We start from the raw sequence: 13,610 nt of genomic DNA, 5'->3' as shown, positions 1-13,610 counted from the left end.
CATTCGGGACACCTCATAACTTTTTCTGGAAGCTCAGAAACTACTTTATTCTTCGGAAAGTGTAACATTTTGGAATTTACAACAAGATGAAGTGAAAAGTTCATATACGACTCTGTAATCACCTTCCACAACGTAAAGTCGCCACTACAATTAAGTCTGATCAATACTAGTAAACTGAAATGATTTCACCCAAATGTTTATTCATTGTGGAATCTGTGGTGTCACCGCCAGACACCACACTTGCTAGGTGATAGCCTTTAAATCGGCCGCGGTCCGTTTGTATACGTCGGATCCGCGGGTCGCCACTATCAGTGATTGCAGACCGAGAGCCGCCACACGGCAGGTCTAGTCTACAGAGACTCCCTAGCACTCGCCCCAGTTGTACAGACGACTTTGCTAGCGATGGTTCACTGTCTACATACGCTCTCATTTGCAGAGACGACAGCTTAGCATAGCCTTTAGCTACGTCATTTGCTACGACCTAGCAACGCGCCATATTCAGTTACTATTGAGACTGATATTGTGAATCATATACCTTCAAGAGCGACGTTCATCATTAATGGATTAAAGTTAAGTATCAAACTAATTACGTCCGCTTTCTGAATTCTAATTCCTTCTCATGTTCCAGAACTCACGTCAGTATAGTCCTTCCCTCCTCACGCCAGCCTGCATAAGCTAAAACGCGTGCATTTCGGCCTCCATTCGTAACACGATGTTGGCTCTTCTGCCAACACAACTGAATCTCCACAATAGCACTGACCACATCCAGAAAAAGGCAGTGTCCTCTAAAAACACGTCTCTAGTAACTAGCACTTAACCGAATCCGGAAAAGAACTTCTTCTACTTCACAGCAATCACACACCCTGTAGACGACGAGCTGCATCAAAGATCTGCTTCTATCTCTCGCTGTCTCTCTCCAACCTGCGTGGATTCCTAAAGCTTCGACGTCCTTCTCTATGTCATCTTTCCACCGTGCGTCAGGTCGGTCCAATGGTTGTGTTGTTTAGAGAGTGTCCTCGAACCCCTCAGGAATTCTGTTGCTTTCCATTCTAGCCACATGCCCCGCCCATTTGCAGTTTTCTACTTTCTAACTTCTGGACGACAATGGGTTGCTTCATTTAGTGATACATTTCAGTGTTCTTTCGAACTCTCCGGATGTCATTCTCCAATACAGGTCCCGGGGTTTTTCTCATCGATTTTCTTTCTAAAGCATTCAGCTTTTCTCTTTCTTTCTTGGTAAGCATCTACCTTTCCGGACCGTACGGTACTACTCGGGAGATAGTTTACGAAAAGTCCCATTCTGGTGGCACTGTGCCTTCAGCTCTTCTCCTGTTTCACTGAGGAAGACTACATCATCTGCGAATGTCAGCAGTTTTACTTCACGGTGCTCGTATCGGACAACTTTCTCCAATGCAAGGTCGAAGATACCAAATGAAAGAGTATCTCCTTGTCATATTCCTGTTTTGATTGAGAAGTTGGAGGATATGGATCCTCTGAACTCCACTACTGCCTGTGAGCCATCTATGCACAGTTGTATCATCCTAATCAATTTGCTGGGAATCCTAAATTCTTTTAGTGTGTTGTAATGGCTACTTCTGTAATTCTGTGGATATTGTCATAGACTCGCTGAAAATCATTGAACACAGAGTGAATGTTTCTGTCAGATTACCACTATTTCTCAAATATCTGCCGTAGAGCAAACAGATTGTCATTTGTGGAACTGTTCGGTCGAAATCCAGCCCGGTATTCTTGGATGAGGTTTTCTGTGTAAGACTTATTTTTTTCGAGAATGGTCACTGACATAACGTTGTGTGTTAGGTTTAGCAGTCTGATTCCTCTGTAATTTTCACATTCCATTTTATTTCCTTTGTTGTGTATGGGGCAAGTTATTGCAGTTTTACAGTCTTCAGATAGTGTTTCAATTTTCCAGATCGTTGTAATAAGGTGACAGATTTCACGTAGGTTCTTTCCATCCTCTTTTAACATCTCTGCTGACAACTGGTCCTCGCATGTAGCCTTGTTGTTTTCCAGCTTTTGAATGGTGTACACCATTTCCTGTTCGATAATGCTGTATTCGCCAGTATTACTGCTGTTACTCTCGATCATTACGTGGTTGAATGTTATGTGAGGGTCAGTGCAATATAAAATTTCTGCGAAGTACTCTTTCCGTCTTGCTAGACTATCTTCCAACTGTGTTAACATGTTTAGGTTTTTATCTTTTATGAATAGGTTTTGATTTGGATAACCTCTCTCACTACTCAGAACAGAACACAGACTGCAGTATATTGGCGAATTCTCAAATAAATAGGACCTCATGGTCTGCAGCCCGCAAATAATACCCACTGGTTGAAAAAAGCTCGCTCCCCAAAGACTTATAAGTGGTTTAGCGATCAGGTACTGCGCGCTACGGAATTTGAGTCCGCGCCAGACGGCATGGACGACGAAGACCTCTAGAGATCTCTGCACCATCACGCCATAAGCCGTGGCAGCGCGCGCCTCCTGCCCCACATTTAGTGTGAGGGCGCCACAGTGGAACACGAGGTCTCAGCAGCGGCCATTAGCAGTGCCCCTGATCATGTATTTAAGCGCCTGCCTCTCTCTCAGCCAGCCCCCCACCCCCTTATGAGTCCTCGCCCTCCTTTGGTTCCCCCCATTTGGTTTTTCCTCTCCTCCCTCCTTGTTTCCCCACCCCCATCTGTCCAGCCCCCCCCCCCCCCCCCCGCCGGCTGCGGTGGTCTAGCGGTTCTAGGCGCGCAGTCAGGAACCGCGCGACTGCTATGGTCGCAGGTTCGAATCCTGCCTCGGGCATGGATGTGTGTGATGTCCTTAGGTTAGTTAGGTTTAAGTAGTTCTAAGTTCTAGGGGACTGATGACCACAGATGTTAAGTCCCATAGTGCCCAGAACCATTTTGAACCCCCCCCCCCCCTCATCAGCCCTTTGCTATGGTGTGTCGTCTTTGTGCCGACATTTTAGTGCAGTGTTTACAGTGAGTGTTCAGTGTTGTGTGTCTTTTCCAAAGTGTTGCGAACGGACACGATACTGTCGCTGGGTGTGGTTTTTATATCGCTTGCGAACAGAAACCAGACTGTCGGCATGTTTTTTAATTGTCTGTATACTGTGTTACCTGTCTGCTTCCTGTATATTTTATTAGCTTTGTCAAGCCTTTGCTTTATGTTTTAACTTTCCACAATATTCCGCCGTTTTACAATTTAAGTCACCGTTTTATCGCCTGCTTTTATTGTTTCTTATCTTCTTCTTACGTGTTAAAAAGTCTGTAGGCTGCAGAGCAGCGTAATAAGCTGCTGCCAGCCCGCCCCCTTCGGGGGGAATCAAAATTCAATAAAAGAAAAAAAAAACCTCAGTCAGTCTAATCTTGCGTACATCTCTGGTCATATCGCCTCGCCTTAGAAAGCGTATTTACTTTCTTGTTCAGTGTACGAGTGGACATGGTGGTCTAGTTAGGTTTTCTAGTCACCCTGTTGTTTCGATCTTGTCGTTGTTCGTAAGGTCCTTCGTTGGTCGCGTCCGTCCTCTCCAGTTTGTGTTGTTGTTCGCGGGCCGCTCCATGGGTCTCGCCGCGCTTTCCGTCACGTCAACGCCGCGACCGTTCCGATCGCAGTTAACAACAGTGAATATCGTGGTCTACGAAAAAAAATATAATGGGTAGAAATCAAAGTGCCGAATAAAGAGGCAGCTTTCAATATATCTCTAGCATCGACATCAGTCAGACGTTTACCAAAAATTCGATACATCCGTAGTTAAGAAAATTTAACCATCCTTACGGGTAGCGTCTTCATAAGATCTTTGCTAATGAGCTTGTATTGTCTAGGGAGGCATGCAGGCGAACGTGATACCTCCAGAGATGAGTTCAGTCTTCGACATGAGGCTCAACCCGCGCATCGACTTCGACGAGCTGGAGCGCAGGATGCGGCAGTGGTGTTCCGAGGCTGGAGACCAGGTGGAGCTGGGGTTCCTGCAGAAGGAGGCGAGGCAGCAGGTCACTGACCTGGGGCCAGGCAACGCGTGGTGGGCAGCTTTCCAGAGGGCGGCCGACAAGCTGTAAGCAACAGACCTGATGCAACTACAAAAGTGCTGTACTTCTAATACATCAAGAAAGTAATTCAAGGTGTTTAAAAACTAGTGTATCCATATGACAGGTGTTTATTTGCTGCTGGTGGTAAGCTCGCCATGATGCGTCACTGCTATTTCTCGAGAAATATTACGTAGTTTTGACATGCAACATGCAGCATCTCATAATGGAGGTCACTTCAACAACTTGCTCAATCATTCTCATAAGGTTATTTCTTGAACAGCTTGTACGTAATACAAATACTTGATCCGCTGAAACCCTCTCTACTTATTATGAAACGTAGACATCTCTCTGGTGAACTCATTATGCTCTCCTTTTGCAGGAAGCTGAAGATACGAGCTGTATCCTGTCCTGGAACAACCGACGCGCGTTTCCTGCGAAATGTAAGTTGTGCAATGACGTAAGTCTATTATGATGTGAAAGGAAAGTGCATTAGGTTTTGACGAGCTATCGACGACGAGATATATAGATGATACGGATGGATAAGGAAACCAGCGTCTCCATTTTAAAGGAACCAACCCGGCATTTGTGTCTTTGGATGTAAGGAAGCGACAGGAAACCAACATCTGGACGATTTGACGGGTATCTGAACTTGTCTCCATCCCGATGCGAATTTCGAACCTCACCCGCCTCGCTGTCTTGGGCGGTAAAATATTAGATGTCACTATCCATTAAAAAGTCACGTTAAAGCAAAAGAGACTACTGTCTGATCTACGTGGGTTTTCAGACACTTAAAAATACGAAACTTTTGTTTCGAAACACAAGTAGAGTCTACTAGTTAACTAAATCTATCGTTTTATCGGCCACTATGGCCAGTTTAAACCGTGTAATGAGCTATTATGAAAACGAGCCCTATAAGTTCCTGTATTGTTCTTTTACATTGCGCCGATAAAGTATAAAGTAGCGCCCTACCCACGACCTGATCAAAACGCATTTTCGCGTGACGTGACGAAAGACGCCCTTAAATGTTGTAACGCTAGTTCGGCCTTGGTGGTTCAGTTTTGAACTCATTCTTCAACAAAATGATGCTTTATACGCAGCATAGTCTTCGTGGTCACCCTTGACTGTTACAGCATCTACATTTTCCTCCAGATTTCTTCAAGTCCCAGCACTTAAAATACTGATTTTCACTACGTAAACAGAGTCTCAGAAAAAAAGAGAAAAAAAAAGCAGATCATGAAGGAATTTTCCGGAAGGGACGTTCAATAGTTCAAATGGCTCTGACCACTATGGGACTTAACATCTGAGGTCATCACTCCCCTAGAACGTAGAACTACTTAAACCTAACTAACCTAAGGACATCACACACAGTCATGCCCGAGGCAGGATTCGAACGTGCGACCGTAGCAGTCGCGCGGTTCCGGACTGAAGTGCTTAGAACCACTAGGAAGGAACGTAAATCAGTAGTTATCATGTACTTCTACCTACATACAAAAGTATATTTTCAGAAAAATTGGATGATTTATTGAAGACAACAAACTTCACAACCTGAACAAGTCAATAACGCGTTGATCCCCTCCCCCCCCCCCCCCCTCCCCGCGTCAAATTCCTATTCTGTGCCAACCTCTTCATCTCAGAGTTCCAGTTGCAACCTCATTAGCTATATGTATCCCAGTCTTTGTCTTCCTCTACAGTTTTTTCCTCCACAGCTCACTCTACTACTATGTAAGTTATTTCCTGTTGTCTCAACATGCCCCATCATCCCGGACCTTCTTACTTTCAGCGTGATCTCCTCAATCGTTACCTTAACAGGCCATCTAATTTTCAACGTTCTTCGGTAACACCATATCTCAGATGCTTCTATTCTCTTGTGTTCCGGTTTTCCAAGAGTCCATCATGTCACCCTGCCGTACAATTCTGTTTTCTAAAAGAACAATGTCAGAAGTCTCTTTCTCGAATAAATACCTGTGTGGACTTCCCTTGCCCAGGAATGCCTTTTTTGTCAATGCTAGTCTGCTTTTTATGACTTCAATGCTTCGTCTGTCACGCGGTATTTTACTGCCTAGGTCGCAGTTTCCGTAACTTCATCTACATCGTGATCACCAATTGTGATGCTAAGTTTCTCGCTGTTCTCATTTCTGCCACTTTCAGTACTTTCGTCTTTCTTCGAGTAACTCTCAATCAATATTCAGTATTTGTTACACAGTTCATTTCGTTCAGCAGGTACTGTAATAATTCTTCGCTTTCACTTATCTGCGAATATTATCATTGACATCCTTTCACCCCGGATTTTAATTCTAATCTTGAATATTTCTTTTATTTCCGTTACTGCTTCTACGATGTACAGATTCAACGGTAAAGGTGAAAGACTACATCCCTGTCTTACACCCTTTTAAATACGAGAACTTCGTTCGTGGTCTACCACTCTTATTGCTCCCACTCAGCTCTTCTACAGATTCTATACGTCTTTCCCTGTAGCTTACCCCCATTCTCTCAGAATTTCGAATATTTTGCACCCTTGCACTGTCGAACACTTTTTCCAAGTCGACAGATCCTATGAACGTGTTTGATTTTTGTTTAGCTGCAACGTCAGAATTGCCTCTCTCTGGCGTCTTTACCTTTCCTCAAGAGATACTGATCGTCATCTAACACATCCTCAATTTTCTTTTTCATTCTTCTGTATATTCTTATTGTCAGCAGCTTGGATGCATGGGCTATTAAGCTGATTGTGTGGTAATTCTCCCACATGTCGACTCTTGAGAACTTCGGAATTGTGTGGATGAAATTTTTCCGAAAATCTGATGGTATGTCGCCTGACACATTCTACACACAAACGTGAATAGTCGCTTTGTTTCCACTTCCCACAACAAATTTAGAAATTCTGATGGTATGTTCTCTATCCCTTCTGCCTCATTCGATCACAAGACTTTCAAAGTTCTTTTAAATTTTGATTCTAATACTGGATCCCCTATTTCATCTATACTGACTTTTGTTTCTTCTTCTACCATGTCATCAGACAAGTTTTCCTCCTTATGCAGGCATTCAGTGTACTGTTCTACCTATGTACTCTCTCCTCTGCATTGAACAGTGGAATTCCCACTACACTGTAACGTTGCCACCTTTGCTTTTAATTTCCCCGAATACTGTTTCGACTTTCCCACACGCTCAGTCAGTACTTCCAACTATGTGTTTCTTGAACAGAGTATTCGCTATTTCTACTGATATTTATCACAGAACTCCATTAGCATCTTACCTTTCTAATTCATAGTACCAGACCCACATTCTCCCGTGACCATTTCTTCTACTACTTCCTGCATCCAGGTCATTTGTATATCCGTTTACATACTGAAGTACCCGTTCAGTGTCCTCATATACGTTATGTATCTCTTTATCTTCAGCTTGCGGCGTCGGCATGCATACCTGAACCATGGTTGTCGATGATGGTTTGCTATCGAATCTGTTAAGAACAATCCTATCACTGAACTGTTCACAGAAAATCACTTTCTGTCCTATCTTCATAACGAAATGTACTCCCGTTACACCATTTTCTGCTGCTGTTGATATTACCCCGTACTTTTCAGACCATAAATATTTATCTTGTTTCCATTTCACTTCAGACTTTCTAGCTTCCTTACCACGTTCAAGCTCCTGACATTCCAAGCCCTGACTCTTACAGTGTTATTCCTTCGTTGGTTATTCAGTCTTTTTCTCATGGTTACCTCCCCTTTCCCTGTATCCTCCTGTAGATCCGAATGGGGGGACTAATTTGGAATCTTTTACCAATGGAGATATCGACACATTTTCTATTACGGCTACGAGTCCTCTGGACATACATTACGTATCTTTAATGCATTGGTTCCATCGTCTTCTGAACAGTCATGCCATTGATCTTTGCTGATTATTAGGTCTTTAGGGACAGTTTCCCACCCCAAGAACAAGACAGTGCCCTGAACCTTTGTACAATCCTCCGTCCTCTTGGCAAGGCCGTTAGATGAAAGAGGGTGACTTCCTACGCCGGTTTCTTCGGCATCCAATGTTGATGATTTGTATTCAGAATTTTATGTCATTATTTTATGTTTCGTCCCGGAAAGTATTTATGTGAATGAGAGGACAGAGTGACAATCGCACCGGGTCTACTAGCAAAATATGAAATTTAAAAAGCATGAAATAAAACTTAAATAAAAAAAAGACACAAAAAACCCCGATAAGGTAAAAATGTAGTATCTACTGCCCCTTTAAGTTTTACTTAAGCAGGAATAGTTTTATTCAACCGTTGTCGTGTCGAGAGACCGCTAAGTAAACAAAATAAAAACAGAATACATCTAAAAATCGTGAAGTACGAAATTTAAGTACAAATCAACTACCTAGGCAGTGTAGATACATGTCAAACCAACAATATAAATTTGTGAGTCTAAGTCTTAATTACATAACTCCGAAAAATTGGGAACGTAGACACATATGTCAACGACGCCTGCCGTCAAACGACTGCCCGTTCGGGTCACAGCACCTGGTCAAACCCTGCAAGCTTCATACGGCGCACCACGCGGTTTCGCCGTGAGTTAGGACGCTATCATCAGACTACTGTAGACCTTAGGCCTCGAAACAGAGTAATGCGTGAAACTAAGTTCGCATGTAATTATGTAAGAAATAGGATAAAAAATAAATTGGCAACTCTGTTTTTCAATAATGCTAGTCTAATTAAAGAGAGATTGGTTTTCACATTTTCTATAATAATTAATTTTAATATCACCAACTATTTTGATGTGTGAATGCAGGCTGCGCAAGCCTGGAAGAGAGGGCACCAAACAGAAGAGGAGGCTTATACCCAGCACTAATGAAACTACGCTATTCTAGAAAGCTACTGTTAACTTTTTTTTATTTACTTAGCGGTCCCCTGACGCGACGACAACTGGATCAAAATATTACTACTTATATTAAACTTAATGGGGCAATGCACATTTTTTTTCCTTTTTTCACTCTTTGGTGGATATTTTTTAATTTATAATTTACACTACTGGCCATTAAAATCGCTACACCAAGAAGAAATACAGATGATACACGGGTAGTCATTGGACAAATATATTATACTACAATTGACATGTGATTACATTTTCACGCAATTTGGGTCCGTAGATCCTGAGAAATCGGTACCCAGAACAACCTTCTCTGGCCGTAATAACGGCCTTGATACGCCTGGGCATTGAGTTAAACAGAGCTAGGATGGCGTGTACAGGTACAGCTGCCCATGCAGCTTCAACACAATATCACAGTTCATCAAGAGTAGTTACTGGCGTATTGTGACGAGCCAGTTGCTCGGCCACCACTGACCAGACGTTTTCAGTTGGTGAGAGATCTGGAGAATGTGCTGGCCAGGGCAGCAGTCGAACATTTTCTGTATCCAGAAAGGCCCGTACAGGACCTGTCACATGCGGTCGTGCATTATTCTGCTGAAATGTAGGTTTTCGCAGGGATCGAATGAAGGGTAGAGCCACGGGTCGTAACACATCTGAAATGCAACGTCCATTGTTCAAAGTGCCGTCAATGCGAGTAAGAGGCGACCGAGACGTGTAACCAGTGGCACCCCATACCATCACGCCGGGTGATACGCCAATATGGCGATGACTAATATACGCGTCCAATGTGCGTTCACCGCGATGTCGCCAAACACGGACGCGGCCATCATGATACTGTAAACAGAACCTGGATTCATCCGAAAAAATGACGTTTTGCCATTCGTGCAACCAGGTTCGTCGTTGAGTACACCGTCGCAGGAGCTCCTCTCTGTGATGCAGCGTCAAGGTTAACCACAGCTATGTTCTCCGAGCTGGTAGTCCATGCTGCTGCAAACGTCGTCGTACTGTTCGTGCACGTGGTTGTTGTCTTGCAAACGTCCCCGTCTGTTGACTCAGGGATCGAGACGTGGCTGCACGATCCGTTGCAGCCATGCGGATAAGATGCCTGTCATCTCGACTGCTAGTGATACGAGGCCGTTGGGAACCAGCACGGCGTTCCGTATTACCCTCCTGAACCCACCGATTCGATATTCTGCTAACAGTCATTGGATCTCTACCAACGAGAGCAGCAATGTCGCGATACGATAAACCGCAATCGCGATCGGCTACAATCCGACCTTTATCAAATTCGGAAACGTGATTGTACGCATTTCTCCTCCTTACACGAGGCATCACAACAACGTTTCACCAGGCAACGCCGGTCAGCTGTTGTGTGTTTAGTATGAGAAATCGGTTTGATACTTTCCTCATGTCAGCACGTTGTAGGTGTCGCCACCGGCGCCAATCTTGTGTGAAAGCTCTGAAAAGCGAATCATTTGCATATCACAGCATCTTCTTCCTGTCGGTATAGCATGTCTATAGCACGTCATCTTCGTGGTGTAGCAGTTTTAATGGTCAGTAGTGTAAGTTTTATGACTATTAAAATGACGCACAACTTGTGCCAGTCTCTTTATTTTATGTTTGAGTGAAATACCACCAATAATAAACGGCAGTGTATCTTTCGACATGAAGTGGAGACTTTGAGTCCGTTTTCGTCACTTCCGTGCTGCAGGTGGGCGTGCCGGCGCTGGGTTTCTCGGCCATCAACCTGACGCCGCCGCTGCTGCACGGGCACAACGAGTTCATCAGGGTGAGCACCCTCCTGCAGGGCATCCGCATCTTCCAGGAGCTGCTGCTCGAGCTGGCTAACGTCCCGTAGCTCTCTTGCTCCGTACAGACGGGTCGCCTGCTGTGCATTGCGAGGCAGCGACAAATGTACCTCATTCACTATTAAATATAGTATCTACTGCAGAATTCATCACATTTCTTGGAATGTGTTCTTAGTTAAGAGTGTCATTTATAAGCAAAACACTAAATTGCTTGAGATACGATTAAGTGGAATGAACATGAAATAAAAGTAACACTTGCTAGGCTTGGCAAAGGCCTTGCCGCAGTGGATACAGTGGTTTCCGTGAGATCACCGGAGTTAGGCGCTGTCGGGCGTGGCCGGCACTTGGATGGGTGACCATCCGGACCGCCATGAGCTGTTGCCATTTTTCGGGGTGCACTCAGCCTCGTGATGCCAATTGAGGAGCTACTCGACCGAATAGTAGCGGCTCCGGTCAAAGAAAACCATCATAACAACCGGGAGAGCGGTGTGCTGACCACACGTCCCTCCTATACGCATCCTCAACTGAGGATGATACGGCGGTTGGATGGTCCCGATGGGCCACTTGTGGCCTGAAGACGGAGTGCTTTTTTTTTGTTGATTCACACCCAACTCTAACGTCATTGGCTAGTGAGTCAATAGGTCTCGATCTAATACCTCCGTCGGTTGACATTGCGTCCGAGTTTGTAAAATAGCGAAATTTTCTGTTGGTGGACTCTCAGTGATTGCTCTGATACTGGGTGAAGTAGAGGAAGAACAAATCGAAATCAGTCATAACGGACGTTGACCTATCACGCACGGCAAAAACGGGCAACAAAATAGGGTTTGCGGCCGAAATACCAGTGGAAGAAATTTTATTTGCGCGGTTGCATGCCCGAAATTTAATGGACTGAAAAATAGTGATTTGTAAGATATGTAGACTGAACAACAAATGAACTTCTGAATCGAATTGAGCAAAAAATTATGGCGCAATTTCACTGAAAGCAGGGACCGGTTTATAGGACACATCATGAGGCATCAAGGGATTGTCAGTTTGGTAACTGAAGAAAGGGTGATGGGTAAAAATTGTGGAGGAATTCCGAAGCTTAAAAACTCTGAGCAGGTTCAAATGGATGCAAATTGCGGCAGCTATGGAGAAATGAAGAGGAGGCTTGCAAAGAAAACACTAGCATGGATACCTGCGGCATATCAATCTTCGTATTGAAGACTACAATAACAGCAACAACAACAAAGAGGTACAACGAACTGGCGGACGGTAGAGCTAAGATTTATAAATACTACAGAATGTCACAAATTGTTTCATCTTGCTATTGACAGAATCGGAAGTTAAACAAAAAAAGGAAGACACACACGCTGCAGAAAATCTATCATACAAAGATAACGTTTCGCCATTTGTTTCAGGTAAGTGCATAATCTTCTTTCTCCATTGAAATACATGCAAAAGATATTCGAAATAAATGGTTCTAGCTCCGTCATAAGTTTGCATTGAGAAGTATATTTTATATTCCTTGATGGTGACTAATTTTCGAGCTAAAAGTGTGACAAATACAGGCAACAGCCCATGTACAGTCATTAGAGACATACAGTTCTCTAATGTGTGGCGCATTTTGTTGTTGTTAAGTCGGCCTCATACTGCTTCGATTACTGCAGTGGTAGATTCTGTAAATGAACTATCGTCTAATTTGTCACACTTATAGCACGAATGGTTTGAAAAGGGGAGCAGGTGTCCGAAACTAGTCACCATCAAGAAATAAAAAAAAAAATGCTTCTCAATGCAATTTATGGCGGAGCTACAACTATTTGTTTCAATTTTCAGACAAGCTACCAACCTATGTTTCACTTGCACCATAATGCAAATTCGCAAAAAATATTCGTTTCCTCTTTGGTACTATGACTCAAAAATTTATTCTTAGAAATAAGTGCAGTCAGGAGCTTCTGGGACAAGTAGATTGCATAACCAAAGCCATTTTAATCCACAATTTTATTAAAAAGTTATGTACTAGTCGATGCGATTACGTTGCTTGACAAGCAGATGTCAGAATGGAGGTGACACACAACGAAGTTTACGTTTTCAAGGAACGAACGCAGTGACGGATGTATCTGTACACGAGAAATATACGTTGAAAACATTAGTTCTGATGCTGAGCCTAATTTCTGGTAATGAAACATCTAAATATGAAGAAACGTTAAGTTCGAACAATACTACTTAAGACATGGACAGCATATAAAAAGGTTCGTAAGATGTTACTATCAACTATAAATAACGCGAAAAGTACAAACACATATAAACACCAATTCTGTGCCGTTTGTCTGCTTTTGCACACCAGTTTTACTCTAGATAGAACACTTGAAATCTGCGTTCATGTTACTTGGACTGAACAAATCATAAACTGCGGGATTTTTGAGCACTGTCTCACTAACTAAAAATACGAAATGAAAAATCATAAAACTTGAACACTCTATGAGTTGCACGAATGAGATATTAAAATACGATCTGCAAAGAATCTGACAATCACGACACGATCACGGCTACAGCATTGTTGGCGCCAGTACAGTAAGTGCAAATACATGGAATCACGTAGTGAGAATGTTTTAACACGCCTTTGACCACGTGGGAGCGTTCAACACCGTTGCTCACGAAGGGTCTGCCCGAACCCCACTCAGTTTTTGGCTCCGGGCCCGCGTAATCGCACTGGATGATGATGATGATGGTGATATTTGGTTTGTGGGGCCTTCAACTGCGCGGTTATCAGCGGCCGTACAAATTCCCAACCTTTGCTCAATCCAATCTCGCCACTTCCATGAATGATGATGAAATGATGAGAACAACACAAACATCCAGCCATCCCTGATCCCGCTGGGAATTGAATCCGCGACCTCGTGCTCGAGAAGCGAGAACGCGACCTCGAGACCACTAGC

The 13,610-nt window shown here is 43.6% G+C and overlaps 1 protein-coding gene across 1 annotated transcript in view; it reads left to right on the top strand.

The window, feature by feature from the left end:
• The window catches only part of LOC124802976 (aminoacylase-1-like), a 121,456-nt gene extending 110,615 nt beyond the window's left edge, over nucleotides 1-10,841 (top strand). Inside the window, exons 6-8 of the mRNA XM_047264074.1 lie at nucleotides 3,831-4,060; nucleotides 4,414-4,474; nucleotides 10,596-10,841. Coding sequence (XP_047120030.1) covers nucleotides 3,831-4,060; nucleotides 4,414-4,474; nucleotides 10,596-10,742 — 438 coding nt within the window. The 3' untranslated portion in view covers nucleotides 10,743-10,841. The remainder of the gene's footprint in view (nucleotides 1-3,830; nucleotides 4,061-4,413; nucleotides 4,475-10,595) is intronic.
• Nucleotides 10,842-13,610: the final 2,769 nt, after the last annotated feature.

This window comes from Schistocerca piceifrons, chromosome 6, assembly GCF_021461385.2.
Source record: "Schistocerca piceifrons isolate TAMUIC-IGC-003096 chromosome 6, iqSchPice1.1, whole genome shotgun sequence".
Taxonomy (NCBI): domain Eukaryota; kingdom Metazoa; phylum Arthropoda; class Insecta; order Orthoptera; family Acrididae; genus Schistocerca; species Schistocerca piceifrons.
This window is presented reverse-complemented; position numbering and strand designations above follow the sequence as displayed.